Below are 14,331 nucleotides of genomic sequence, written 5' to 3'. Positions count from 1 at the left end.
TAAAGCTTGTTTTTTTCCCCCCCCCTCCTTTAGCTGTGAGCTTCATTTTCGACGGGAGCGGCTGCAAAAAAAACAACCAAAAAAAAACCACTCCACTTTGGCACGGAGCACCACGTGATCTTGAATCTGTGTTTCTGATTTGTTAACCGCCCCGTCAATCATTCGGGAGGGTGTGTCCAGACGGGAGTTTGTGGCTGAAGGAGAATCCGCCACGAACGGAAAAATGTCTGCAGTGCCTGACGGGAAGAAACTCGTCCGCAGCCCCAGCGGCCTTCGCATAGTACCGGAAAACGGCGCCTTCAACAGCCCCTTCTCCCTCGACGAGCCGCAGTGGGTCCCGGATAAAGAGGTGAGGCGAGTGGAGGGGGATTTGTTTGACAAGCGAGAAAGCTGTCGGAGTCGCGACAAGTTAACTAAAATAATAAACGGAGCACTTCCGGTTAGACATTTATAAAATAATGAACTCACCTTTTGATCTAATAAATATCCGAAAATATTGACAAACACTCATTAGACCAAGTCTAAGGTGACATCTTTCAAGTGTTTTATTTCGTCTACGAATCTAATATTGGAGCTGTGAGTTGTTTATTATATCTTATTCATCTATTTAAACTTTTTTTTTCTGTCCGATAAAAAAAAAAAAGTTTTATGTTTTGTTGGACTGTAAATTAATGTAATATGTTAACGCCAATATATACAATTAAATATTTAGAAATAGTTTCTTCGGTTTACAGGGCAGCTTTTTATTTAAAAAAATGTTTTTTTTGCGTTATCCCAGATTAAGCGCTTTTATTTTCTTAAGTGAAATAGCCGCACATCCGGTAACTTCCGGCTAACTGCTCGGAGCTCGACGTGGTTCTGGACATCACAGTTGGCCCCTCGACTGGGCGTTGCAGGGCTGTCACGGAGCTAACCAGCTGCTGACAGCAGATTTTTCTGTCTGTAAAACTGCCGGAGACGCAGAAAGACAAACACTTGTGACCGCAGAGTTTAAATAGAGGCACTTTGACCACACTGACGCAGTTAATGATTTATCATCCGTCGCCCTCTGTGCTCGGGGTGAATCTCTAAATAGGTATGAACAGCCTCAAAACACGTATTAAAAAGCAGGTAATACAGGATTCAATTAAAGGGCGAATAACTTCTGGGTTGCCAGATTGGGAGAAATCCTCCTCCCGACATGTTGCATGTCTTCACTTCACGGAGGAGGTGAGACAGGCCCATTAAGACTAAAACTCTTCTTCTTTTTTTAAACAACTGTTTACATGCACAACTCCAGATGAACTTTAACATTCGTGCAAAACTCCAGCTGCTGTTGAACTTAAATGTGCTGGGCTCAGCATGTTGTGTAACATCCTGTCTCTCCTCATTTCCTGTCTTCCAGTGTCCGAGATGCATGCAGTGTGACACCAAGTTCGACTTCATCAGAAGAAAGGTCCGGTTTGTTTTTTGCGACACAAGCATAACAACAAGACGCAGCTTTATCCGAGTCTGAATAAACAGGCGAGAGACGCACAAGGAAGTAGTAGAAATATCTATGTTGTGAAACCCGAGATAGTTTTTCTTTTTTTTGGTTGTTCCCCCTCTATTTGACTTCTGTTCATTTGTTTTGGCAGGAAAGCACACAGTGCTCTGAGGTAAATCTGTGGTTCTGCTCTCATTTGTGTCCCCGTTTTTTTATTCTTGGATTTACTTAAAAATAATATTTTATCTTTTTAGATTTTTTTTTATTTTTTTTTTTTTTTTTATAGATAAATCAGCTCAGGAAACCTTTGATTTCTCAGCCATCATCGCTCGTGTTTTACAAACTCACCTGCCACTCTCCTTATTGTCTAAGCCAACTGTGTAGAACAACAATAAGATGGGTAGTCACTGCAGAGACACATTGTCCACTCTCTGATTGCTCAATTGCACAATTCATTTCCTCAACGTTACCTCGGTAGTCTTGAGGTTTTAGCACAAATGAGCAAAAATACTGTCCTGCAACGCCCTCGAAGGAAGACCAAACAAACCCTGTTCAAAATCAATAACGGGCAGCTTTACGTTAATTAATCTTTAACTTGCAGTTTTTAGATAGTGACTCGCAATAATGCTCCTCAAATAAATTAGTAAGGCGATCGTCTCTTTCGTCCATCAGATGACAGTTTGTAACGCTGACCAGCTGACTTTGCTACGAGCTGATTGGCTGTTGGTAGACTGTATAAAAAAAATGTGGACTTGGTTTTCAGGTCTGACATGTGAGGCCAAGAACCATTAGCTGCAATACCACCGAGGGCCACTAGGGTTTGTGTTCTCTCGTGAAATACAAAGTCAATGCATTTTTTTTCCACCAGTCTTTATGGTGTCATTCACTGAAGTCAATCCTTATTAGTCCATCTGAAAGTAATCACATTATTAATTACACATTAGGCCTCAAAAAACGGTATGTTTTTGGTGGGCGTGTCTGTTTGACTGACAGGCCTGTGGCGCAGTCAGGTTTCCGCTATCGGTGGACATCAACCTGTGAATTATATTTATAGACCGGAGAGAGAAAGAAATGGCTCGGGTGATGAATGTAACATTTATCAGATAAATCCTCTGTTCCCTCAAAGCCACAAACTGCCAGTCGAACTGACTGTAAGGTGTTTTTCCTGCAGCACCACTGTCGGCGGTGCGGCCGGTGTTTCTGCGATAAGTGCTGCAGTAAGAAGGTGGTGCTGCCCCGCATGTGTTTTGTGGATCCGGTGCGTCAGTGCGCCGAGTGCAGCCTGGTCTCCCAGAAAGAGATGGAGTTCTACGACAAGCAGCTCAAAGTGCTTCTGGGAGGTGAGACGTCTTTAACAACGCGTGCCGCTCCAGCGTTCAGTTTGTTCGCAAGCAGACAGAGTTTGAATTTATTCTTGTGTGTTTATTTTGGTTTTTTAACATGTTTTCCTTCATGTTTCGAGACTTTCTGGCATTAAAAACCCAGATTAATCAGATTATTATTATTATTACTGGCAAACATGATTGAAAAATGTCTTGGTGTTGATTTACATTTTTCTGTTGCATTTTTGCACCCTTTAATCCTCGTTTTAAGTTTTTTTTTATATATATATATATATATATGCACCATATTAAAAGTGTTTTTTAATTAATTTTTTTACTGCCATAAAGCTTCATTTTATGCAGCAGTTAATTAAGGTGAATTACAAGATTTTGGTACCAGTATATGATCAAATCAATCGTTATTTTTCAAATAGGTCGTTATACGCAAGTACAACGTGTCGCGAAATGCAACGTAGTAGTCCAAATATGTGCAACAAAGCAGGAGCAGGAATTTATTAAAATAATATTAAGTTATAAATCATGATTTCAATAGAGAAAGTAAAAGAACTGTGACTTGTGGTTTGGTTCAGTCTCTCCGCTGTCACACCTCCACTGTCCCCTGCAGCTCCTTACAGTAGAAATAATAATCTCGGGGAGCGCCCTCCTCCTCTTGCTCCTCCTCCTCCTCCTGCTGCTCCTCCCCCTGCTCCTCCTCCTCCTGCCTCTCATAATCTGTTGTGTTGTTGTTGTGTGTGGGTCACTGAGCAGCTATAAATACGCAGCAGCAGTCAGGCTCTTAATGTAAAATCCATCGTCGGCTCGGAGCTGCGGAGCGACGGCCGGCTGAGCGCCTGCGGCGTGTCGGGCAGTCGCGTGTTATTGACGATTCAATCATCAATAACACGGAAAGAAAAAGTTGACGCAAGCTGGAGACTTGAAGCAACGATCACCGTCTGTTACCGTCTGAAGATCTGACGCCGGCACATTTCTTAAGTCTTAGGCTTTAAAAACACTGAACATGCACTGTATTATCATCAGCAAGATGTTTGCAGAGTTTCATGTTTATTCCATGTTTTTTTTTTTGTTTTTTTTTTGTATGTCCAGGAGGAATCTTCGTCGTCACTTTGGGAACGTCGGAGAAGTCCGAAACTATGACGTGTCGCCTCGCAAACAACCACCGGTGAGTCGATCATCACTACTTTTTACAGCGACTGTATTCTGACGTCACGCGTCGGCACACAAAGACGTGTGTAACTCGGGAGCTGATGGTGATCAAGTGATGAAACTTGGGACTACGTACTCATGAAGGTTGTAGCTTCCTCCTGCTCCGTGCACGTCACGGTGCTGCTTACTGTTCACGCGCAACAGGAACAGTCGCAGAGCTTTTTAAATTCACCCTCGTATATGAACCTCGGTCCGGCTCAATCTGAAAATAAATAAAGGTTCTGAAAGGGGCCAAACATGGTGAAATTCGTGTATTCAGGTTTTACATTAACACTTATTTGACCAGATATCCTTTATAAATCCTTCAAATACAGTATATACAAGAACAACTGTAAATCCGTCTAGACTGAAAGGAAAAACTAAAACGGTTTTAAATGTCTTTTCTACTTTTCTGACATCAGGTATCTGTTCCTCGATGGGGAGAGTCACTTTGAGATCGAGTTGTCTCGGATCTCCAGCATGCAGATTCTGACGGACGGGTCGAGTCCAGGAGGTGAGAGTCTGAGTCGAGGTGTTGGAAACCCTCATGAATCATCGGTGTTAAAACCTGATATTTCAGCATGTTTTTTGCCGCTGTGACAAAGAAAAAAAACAAAACTTTATGGCTTCTTTTTGATTATAAATAATGACCCAACCTTCGAGCTGCCGTCACTAACCAACTGAGAAATGTCCCCGAAACCTGTTTTTCTTCTGAACTAACACTTTTTCCTCCGCTGCCCTTCCTCTGGCGGCCCGGCTCTTCTTCCTCGGGGCTCAGAGAATGACATTCACACTTACACCAGTCTGCTGGACAGTCAGTATATCTCTGAAGGTTAGCGTCGCTCCGCTCTGCCTCCATCCGGTCGTCACCGCAACCCTCTGCATTTCTCCCACATCTGGTTTCGCCGGATTCACATCTGTCTGCATGTTTTTTTTACGCCTCGCTGAGTCCCAAAAGCATCAAATTTCTGCCGTGATCGTGACTGGGCGAACCTCCCAGAGGGCCCCGATTAGTCGATAGGTTGAAAATCCACTGGCCACAAAATTGATAACTGATTTTTACGTCACAGAGGAAACGCCATCACGATTTAAAGCAGTGGTTTTCACATGGTGGGCTGCGAGGCCCGGTTGAGTGGGTCACGGATGTTTATTATTCACGCTAATACAGTTGAAGAATTTATCGACTGTGCTTTTATTTTGAAGGACATGCGTTTTCTATGACGCGGAGCGCGGGCGGTAGCCGTTGGCTGTCTGCGTTGTCACGACAGTGGCGACCAAAACAAATGTTTTCACAGCATTAGTTGGGGTTCGAGAAGTCTACCATCGAGATAAATCTGGATTTTTATTTTCCTGGTTTTTATCCCCAGTTGCACTTTTTTTTTTTCCACACTAAACATACGTTTCAAAAATGTGTGGTACAACTTACTGACTTAAGAATAATGTGGGGTAGTGGAGGTGAGAACCGCTGATTTAAAGGATTATTCCGCTTTATTCCAGCCTGCTGTGTTTCCCATTCATGTGTCTGTTGTTGGGTCGGGGAGATGAGATTCAGGGAAAAGGAGGCAAAAAGCTTGTTCCTCCTGCAGCTTTTCAAAAAATTTGATTTTTCTTTTTTTTTATGAATCCTTTCAAATCTTCAGTCTTAGTGAAAGTAAACATAGAAATTAGGCTCCTGAAAGTGATATTTTACAGACTGCGAGCTGCTGTGACGGCTGAACAGTGGAAAAAAAAAAAAAGCTAACGTTAGCGTAGCGGCCGTCGGTCAGATATTTTACGTCCCAGTTCAACGCTGCCGTCTTAAAAAAAAAACGTCTGATTCTCCAGCAGAAACCAAAACACGTCGTCGGTGCTTTTGGGACGCTGAACCCGACTGTTGCATGTACCACGCTGAGTTGATGGTTGTTGAATTTTAAGCATTCATATATTAGTTATTACTTTATTTCTGCTACGAGCTGTGCTTCTTTTCTGTTCTCTCATCTCTCATTGTTTCCAGTTTGTGAGTTTATTCCTCCCGTGTGCGTCTAATTAGTTTTGAACGGGATGTTACTGATCTTGTCGAGGCTGAGCGGGGAAAAGCTCCTTTTTATAAATGGATATCTGGACATCCTGAGTTTTCATTTCATTTTGATTAGTTAAGACGCACCGCACCCGTGACCCCTTTTCATTTGTTGGCCATTTCACGTCATCTTCTTTACTTCATTAAATAACCCGCAGCTGTTTTTAACAAACCAGCAGACAGGCTGGAAAAGTTTTGTCTTGTATTTGTGGTGCAGTTTTTGCGTTTGTTTTCAAAGTTGACTTTCCTGAAGTGTTTGTGGAGGAAAGTAAACAACTTTAAACTGTCAGGACAACCGAGCTGAGCTGTCTCGCTTTTCGAAGACAAAATAAGGCTTCTTCGACGAGCAGATCTGCACAGTTTCGCCTCTCAGGCCTGTTTTTTTTATGTCCATCTTTTGTTGCGTGTGTGTCTGTTTGTGTGCGTGCGTGCGTCCGTGCGTGCAGGTGGGACGTCGCGGGCCAGCGGCATGCTGCTCCACTACAAGCCGATGGGCTCCCAGGACGCCCAGCAGCTCCGCATGGAGGCGGCGGACGACAAGAAGGTGGCCTCATTATGGTTGGCTGCAATGCACAAGGTACGACAAAACACGACGCAATGCGCACACTGCAGAGAGGCGGTTAGTGTGTCGAAGACACACAAACACCCAGCCACGAGTAAGTTTGGTGAGTTTAACGTCAAAAACGACATTCATGCTCTGAGACAGCGGACTTTACTGGGAATGTATTAATTGCACGTAACTATCAATAAAGATAATAAACGGAACGATTTCCAAACGATCCCGAGCATCTTTTTTTTTCCGCATCATGTTCTGTAAAAGAACGTTTTCACATCTGACAACACGAGTGCCGAAGCCACTACATGAATGTAACTTCTTAGTTTACGTCGCAAATAAAGAACTTGTGTCAATAAACAGAATCGGCTACAAAAAAAAAGTCCTTTAGCAAAAAGAGGGCTGAATTTTCTCATTTTCTTTCCTTTATTTAATCAGGAAAATAACAACTTCTCCTTTTTGCACTGACCTGTAATCGTCCAATCAGAGCTCACTTAGAAATTTAGCCTTTCAATCATCATACTGACGCCGTCACGATCAGGAAACTTTATGGATTATTGTCATAAGAGCAGTTATTGTTTATGGGATAAATCACAGCTTTGATATATCCTTTCCTTGTTCCTCCCGCCAGGCGGCCAAACTGCTGTATGAAGTGCGAGACCAGTGACGACCCGGACCGACCCGGCCCGACCCGACCCGGCCCGACCCTCCAGGCAGCGCACACCCAAGTGTTTTTGTCCCCGTCTCCGCGGGGTTCTGGTATCGTTTGGATTTTATTAACGGCAGTTCTGATTCCGCTTATCTGTCTGATTCCTCATCGGTTCTTGATACCAGTTCTTACTATAGTCATTTTTGCAAGAAACGTTTATATTAAAACAACAAACACTTTATTACCTCTATAGCCAGTACTTTGTACGTAATGTTTACCACAAGTTTCTCATTGTACATCTCAGAGTTCATTCATTCTCTGTGATTTAAGGCGTCAGTCAGGACATGCAGCGTTTATGTTTCTTACTTAAAAACAGAGCAGCAGAGGATATTTGTTGTTTTATTGTTTGTTTTTTTAGCAACACGGTCCTGTGACATTGTGACATCTACGAGACGTGGCATTTACACCTTTTGTAAACCTTTTTTTTACGGTTAATTCACGATGACACAATAACATAATAATGCTGCTGTTCATTCTTTTGGATCAACGAGGGTTTTATTTCCTGACAGAAGGGATGAGACTCTTTTTAGCAAAACAAGAACCAAGTAGGGATTCGCTCGCGGGACCTTCAGCCGAACCCGCATCTTCCAGACCGAGCAGGTTAAAGGACAAATCCACCTCAAAAGCCCTTTAACGCAGATAGAAAAGCAGCTGTTTGTGATGTGCTCTGCACGTCAGGGCCCGTTTCTACGTCCTCTTTGTGGATTCAGAGCACGGCGTGCTTGTTATTTAATTTTACAGCCCCAGAATTTGTTATCAACATATATAAACATTTAATAATGAGCACTTCATCATGTTGCTATAAGCAGATATGGGTGTTTACGAATGGATTTGTAAAAGACTGCATGAGCAGAAAATACAGTAAAACATAGTGGTAGTAATTAATGAATTAATCAAGGTAACGGGGTCAAGAGGTCGTCTCTCAGTGGCGTCAAATCCACCTCACAGCCTCAAATTAATCCATTTCACAGAGACATGTCGGCTAAAAGCTCATTATACGCGGCGAGCAGAGGAACGTGAGGGAAGACAACGCGAACTGTTTTCGTCTGCAGTGGCGGTTGTTAAACAATGAGGACAACATCTCCCATAATCCCTCGTTACTTCATGACATCATCGAACTCGGTCTTTTTTATTGTTGTGATTGAGAGAGCCCGAGAGCTACCTGAGCTATCAATGAGAGTAAAATGATCAGCGGAAGCAAAGAAGGCCGTGCGGTGGCAGGTTTGGGTTCTTTAGCAGAAATGCATCCTGGGAAATGTAGGATTCTCAAAGCAGCAACAGGAACAGGTCCTGAACTGCAAAGAGCATCACAGCTTCACGTCCGAGTTTTATAAAAGTGACGACACACGGTGGATTTTTCCTTTAACGGACCAGCTGTCCTGACGGTTGAGTTTCAGAGGAAATGTGTACATTTTCTTTTCTTTTTTTTTTCTTTTTTTCTTCTTTGTAAATTGTTGATAATTCTGCTCTCTTCTACACATATTTACAGATTTTAATCTTTAGACCTCGGCGTCTGAGGAAACTTGGGACAATTCACTGATTCTGGTGAAGCATAAACACACAGGCATAAAGAAACACTTTAAATGTACTTTCATGTATCAAAGTTTTGTACGAGCTATTTTGTTAAATATTCCCACTTTAACACGAGGTGTGTACGTACTTACATAATTTTTAAAGCTGAAGTATGACTATAGTTTTTGTAATACTTGTACACAGTTATTCCTTTGGTCTTAAATGTTTTATTTTTATTATTATTATTATTATTATTCTTCAAAGCTACGACCAGGATGTGAATCACCACCTTCCATCAGCAGTTTACTTCTGCCCGAGTTAGTTAGTCGTGCTTCCGAGGACCTATTCTACACAAAAACAAAGCTTTTATCTGCACTTTTTGCAGCCAAATGGACATTTGTAAAGTAAAAAAACGGTTTCTGAGAGTTGCCTTTAGTTTGTGTTTTATCACATAAATGCCCAGCAATCATTAAAATGCACATTAAAATAAGATTTTCATGAAGTCGAACCCCATTTCTCTTGGGGGTTTCAGCAGAAGCTTTTCGATGTATTTCCTTTCTTTAATCAGTCGATTAAAGCATCAGATAGAAGATTCCCTCCAAACAAACCTTGAATGAGAAGAAACCTGCAACATGACAGATGTAGACTTCTTATTTAAATGTAAATTTTCTTGTTAGTGTTGTAAACAGACTCAGGAGTTGCTCCACTGTTGTTGTTTTTTGTTTGTTTTTTTAAATCACATTAGTAATTCACTTCTTTACACGTGAGTAAACGCGCACATTGCGAGTGGACAGTGGAGCCGACACTTCCTGCTATCTTCAGCTCAGATTACCAAATGTCATCGACTTCACAAGTAGCTTGTATTTTTGCAGCCGTCTGCATGTTTTCCCTTTTTTTTGTTGTTTTCTAATCCCGGAGAAAGAAGCGTAAAGTGGTTTTAATGGAGCCTTTTCCCCTTCGTGTCACACTTAATGAAAAACGCCTCCCCTCCACTCTGTGACAGAGTTTATTTTTTATACGCTGCTCACCTAAGAATCGAAGTCACTAGTTGTCGTTTGGTTTGATGCTTTCAGAGCAGAGACGGAGAAGATGGTGTTTGTTGTAAAAAAAAAAAAAAGACATCTGCGTGGTCGTGCTTGAGGTGTTGTTGTACCGCCGGTTCATATATATATATATATTTTTTTTCCCCCATGAAGCAGATGTGTGTGATGAAGACGGGCTGCACCGCTGTCGACAAAAAAAAACAAAAAAACACCGATCATCTTTATTGTGTCTGTCGCTTGTTTTCTTCTACATTTCTTCCATTTTACAACAACACAAACTGCCAAATTGAGTAATGTTTCCAAGTTTCATCACAAATACTCAACACAGAATGTAATTAATCTTATTTGGGCGGGAGAAGCTGTATGATCGATGTGACTCTGTGCAGCCCACGTCCGTTTAAATTGTAGTCGTACGTTTTTATTGAAATTTTGCACTACGTGTGAACTCGCCAAGTCATTACAGAGACCGTGTTTGTACCTGCACTTTAAGGTCACAGGACACCCCCCCCCCCCCCCACACACACACACACACACACTGCTTCATTTATTTTGCTGAACATGCTGCACCCCACCCTCTGTTGGATTATTCCGTTGAGAATAAAATGAAGTGTTTCTACAGCTGTTTGTGCCGTTTGGAAACTGGATGACGAACACACAGTCGGCATCTCAAAGACACAGAAACTACGACTTTCTCTTTTTTGAGATCATTGAAAACAATACAGATGGGCTTCAACCTGAAGGCCATTAGTAAATTGTGTTGGAGTCAACTCAAAGAGAATCCATTTGGAATTTGATATATTTACATAAATAGTATATATAATAGTTCATGATAGCCTTGTGCAGAACAATGTGACGTGTTGTACTGTAGATTTTTTTTTTAAAGGATTTACATGTTTATATGCTTCATACTGTATAATTATTTCTTATTCTACAAATAAACTTTACCTAAAAGTTTGGATGATTTGATTTTCACCTTTGCAAAAGACACAAACGTTTCCCTCAGGAAATTTCAAATATTTGACAACGGTACATATATTGTATTAATATTAAAATCCTCCCACTGATTTGAATGCTATAATAATGATCATATTAATACAGCTGCATGTGTTTGTACCCTTAGCTTTTAACAATATATATATTTATAAACAAATTTGTTCATTAAAAATACGGTAACTATTAAAAGGGAAAGGATTTTACTTTTTTATTTTATTTTATTTTCATGTCCATTTAAAAAAAGTGTGACGGAAGTTGGGCCGTTACACAAACAGGTGTTTCCGTCGCGGGTGTAAACTCTTTGTAGTTCACATCTTTAACGCAGTGATGACATCACGCTGCACAACGAACACTTTCCTCTCCATTATGTCATGTTTCTAAAAAAAACCTGTTCCTCCGCGCAGAGATCTTTTAAACGTAACGTTACCGCGACACCGCCACACCCCTCCGTGCGGGCGTTGGTTTCGTCCGGATCTCCCCGGCATCGGACGCACATGTCGGGTGTGTTTGTGTTGAGTATTGCGCCGGTATTACAGCGTCAGATGAACCTCCGCGAGCCGCTGTCACGCCGCTTGTCTGCGCCCTCACGTTCAACGAGAACCACTTACAAATTCACGGCTTGTGAAAAAGGAAACCGGTGAGACGGGAGGCTGACACGCGTCCCGGCGGGAGGGAGGGAGGGAGGGAGGGACGCCGCAGGCTGCAGGCTGCTGCCGTCGGACTTCACCTGGTTTAAAGGTATGAACTCGCGTCAGCACGCGCTGCCCGTGCGAGTGTGTGAAACTGCCCCGCGAGGCCGTTTTAACCGACAGACGCACGTGACTCCGTGCAGGTGTTTGTTGTGGATGTCGGGTTGTTGTTTGTTGTTGTTTTTTGTTGCTCAGTTAGCAGTTAGCTCCCCGGTCTTAGCGGTGAACGGCTCCATGTGACCCGCGGACCGCTGAAGACCTCTGCTCGTTCACACCTGGAGTTAATGAAGAGGTCAGACGTGTCGGCGGTTTGTCAGTCAACTTCAACCCCGTAGACGAGTCGCCGTTTGGCCAGCAGAGGAAAAAAAAAATGGAAAACGCTCGAGTTAGCCGGGGCGGCTGCCGAGCCGTGCCACGTAGCTGTCCGGCTAACGGGTGCAGAGCAGCGGGCACGATCACTGCAGGAGGCTGCATCATGATGCAGACCGGCGGGGGAGGAACTGCCCTTTGACCTGTGGGGAGGTACCCGTAGAAAAGCGTGAAGTACACCATTTAAAATTAGAAGTACTCGCGTATTGTTGTTACCACGGCCGGATTAACCCCGAGAGGTGCCCAGGGGCAGTTAGGTGTTGTTGAGCCCCCCCCCCACCACCACATGAATGAATGACTGCAGGGACTTACTGAGCACTGGCCCACAGGCTGGGACAGAGCCTCAGTTTGAAGTGATTAGAAACTTATTTTTATGGGGAAATCAATAAAACCAACAACAAAAAAACCGCAAGCCGACCTCAGAGACACACGAAACGCCCACAAATGGGGAAAAAAAAAATCACAAAGACATGCAAAACACCCGTTAAAGGACGCATATTGTCCACAAATGGGCACTAAAGATCAAATTAACAACAACAAATGTGTAAAATGACCCTGAATAGATACAAAAGCACCACAAAGAGACGCAAAAGTATCAATAAGAGACGTGAAAAGACAATAAAGAGGTGCAAAACAACCACAAAGGGGCACTGAATGTCAAATTGACCACAAAAAAACATGCAAAATGACCCGAAATGAATGCAAAATGTCTACAAAGGGGCACGGAAAGCTAAAAACAAATACAAATGCAAAATGTGTTCAAATTACTAACACGTATGTCTCATAACTTCTCTATGACTGGCACTCATCACTATTTGGGGGCCTTTTTTGGGGCATTTTAACAATTTTTTCATTTTCATTTTCATTTTTTTTTATTTTTTACATTTTCATTATTTACCAGAAACCAATGAGTCATCTGGAGATTAAATAGTTGTTGCGCTCAAGTTTTCCCATTATGAAGCAGAATTAAAACAAAACCTACAGTTTCTCCATCAGAATGTCAATGGTTTCACTGGATTTCGTGTGTTTTCCCATCAGGCTTTGAGGCTCTCGGACCGACACCATGAGCTCCAAGGTGTGCAAGAACTGCGGCGGCACAGACATCGACGTCGACCAGGCGCGCGGCGATGCCGTCTGCATGGGCTGCGGCTCGGTGCTGGAGGACAACATCATCGTGTCCGAGGTGGAGTTCGTGGACACGGGAGGCGGAAGCTCGCTGGCTGTCGGACAGTTCGTCTCTGCAGAAGGTGAGGATGACGGGACATTTGTTGCATTTCAATGCTCTTCTCTCTTTACGCTCACTTTGAGCCAAGCGATACTCAAAACACTTGAGCCGGGATTTAAAAATTCACAAAAGTTTTGAAGTGTTGTTTCGGTAGAAATTATGCAGTGGCGCACCATCTCAGTTGAGGTTTACATACTTTTTTTTTTTTCCACAAATGAACCAGGAGTATTGAAAGTAAACCCTCAGGCTGACAGGGACTCGCTGATTGGTCAATTTTGGTGATGGCATCCTGCATCGTCAGGACATGTTCAGCAGGATAAAACATTGACTGTCTGTAAAAATAATATATAAATAACATAATCTCTGGGTCTGATACAGTGGGGCAAAAAAAGTATTTAGTCAGCCACCAATTGTGCAAGTTCTCCCACTTAAAAAGATGAAAGACGCCTGTAATTTTCATCATAGGTACACTTCAACTATGAGAGACAGAATGGGGGGAAAGAATCCAGGAAATCACATTGTAGGATTTTTAATGAATTAATTGGTAAATTCCTCTGTAAAATAAGTATTTGGTCACCTACAAACAAGCAAGATTTCTGGCTCTCACAGACATGTAACTTCTTCTTTAAGAGGCTCCTCTGTCCTCCACTCGTTACCTGTATTAATGGCACCTGTTTGAACTTGTTATCAGTATAAAAGACACCTGTCCACAACCTCAAACCGTCACACTCCAAACTCCACTGTGGCCAAGACCAAAGAGCTGTCAAAGGACACCAGAAACAAAATTGTAGACCTGCACCAGGCTGGGAAGACTGAATCTGCAATAGGTAAGCAGCTTGGTGTGAAGAAATCAACTGTGGGAGCAATTATTAGAAAATGGAAGACGTACAAGACCACTGATAATCTCCCTCGATCTGGGGCTCCACGCAAGATCTCACCCCGTGGGGCCAAAATGATCACAAGAACGGTGAACAAAAATCCCAGAACCACACGGGGGGACCTGGTGAATGACCTGCAGAGAGCTGGGACCAAAGTAACAAAGGCTACCATCAGTAACACACTACGCCGCCAGGGACTCAAATCCTGCAGTGCCAGACGTGTCCCCCTGCTTCAGCCAGTACATGTCCAGGCCCGTCTGAAGTTTGCTAGAGAGCATTTGGATGATCCAGAAGAGGATTGGGAGAATGTCATA

General features: G+C 42.8%; 2 protein-coding genes across 4 annotated transcripts in view; both read left to right on the top strand.

The window, feature by feature from the left end:
* The first annotated feature begins 177 nt into the window (after nt 1-177).
* On the top strand, nt 178-8,075 carry zfyve21 (zinc finger, FYVE domain containing 21). 2 transcript variants are annotated; one of them, XM_069721413.1, is made up of 8 exons: nt 178-349; nt 1,385-1,435; nt 2,637-2,805; nt 3,892-3,967; nt 4,413-4,504; nt 4,769-4,822; nt 6,493-6,623; nt 7,231-8,075. In XM_069721413.1, the coding sequence occupies exons 1-8, from the start codon at nt 224-226 to the stop codon at nt 7,264-7,266; spliced, it is 735 nt and encodes a 244-aa protein (XP_069577514.1). In that variant the 5' UTR covers nt 178-223; the 3' UTR covers nt 7,267-8,075. The 2 variants fall into 2 exon arrangements, with proteins under 2 accessions (XP_069577514.1, XP_069577515.1); XM_069721414.1 differs by lacking the exon at nt 4,769-4,822.
* A 3,475-nt stretch (nt 8,076-11,550) lies between these two features.
* Nucleotides 11,551-14,331, top strand: part of LOC138634456 (transcription factor IIIB 90 kDa subunit-like) — a 90,838-nt gene continuing 88,057 nt past the window's right edge. For both annotated transcript variants that reach the window (XM_069721391.1, XM_069721390.1), the window contains exons 1-2: nt 11,551-11,594; nt 12,953-13,161. In XM_069721391.1, coding sequence (XP_069577492.1) covers nt 12,978-13,161 — 184 coding nt within the window. In that variant the 5' untranslated portion in view covers nt 11,551-11,594; nt 12,953-12,977. The remainder of the gene's footprint in view (nt 11,595-12,952; nt 13,162-14,331) is intronic.

The sequence above is a fragment of the Brachyistius frenatus genome, unplaced genomic scaffold (genome assembly GCF_029030835.1).
Source record: "Brachyistius frenatus isolate BFR_SWC_R1_liver_20210118 unplaced genomic scaffold, ASM2903083v1 Contig_263, whole genome shotgun sequence".
Taxonomy (NCBI): Eukaryota; Metazoa; Chordata; class Actinopteri; family Embiotocidae; genus Brachyistius; species Brachyistius frenatus.
Note: the sequence above shows the minus strand (reverse complement) of the source record. Positions and strands in the feature narration are given on the sequence as shown.

What these genes read in the sequence shown, in the direction of transcription:
- zfyve21 (XM_069721413.1), top strand. Translation starts at nt 224, where the DNA reads ATGTCTGCAGTGCCTGACGGGAAGAAACTCGTCCGCAGCCCCAGCGGC. An exon ending in CGCCTCGCAAACAACCACCG is followed by an intron (nt 3,968 to 4,412) that starts GTGAGTCGATCA and finishes TTCTGACATCAG; the next exon opens with GTATCTGTTCCTCGATGGGG. An exon ending in GGACGGGTCGAGTCCAGGAG is followed by an intron (nt 4,505 to 4,768) that starts GTGAGAGTCTGA and finishes CTCGGGGCTCAG; the next exon opens with AGAATGACATTCACACTTAC.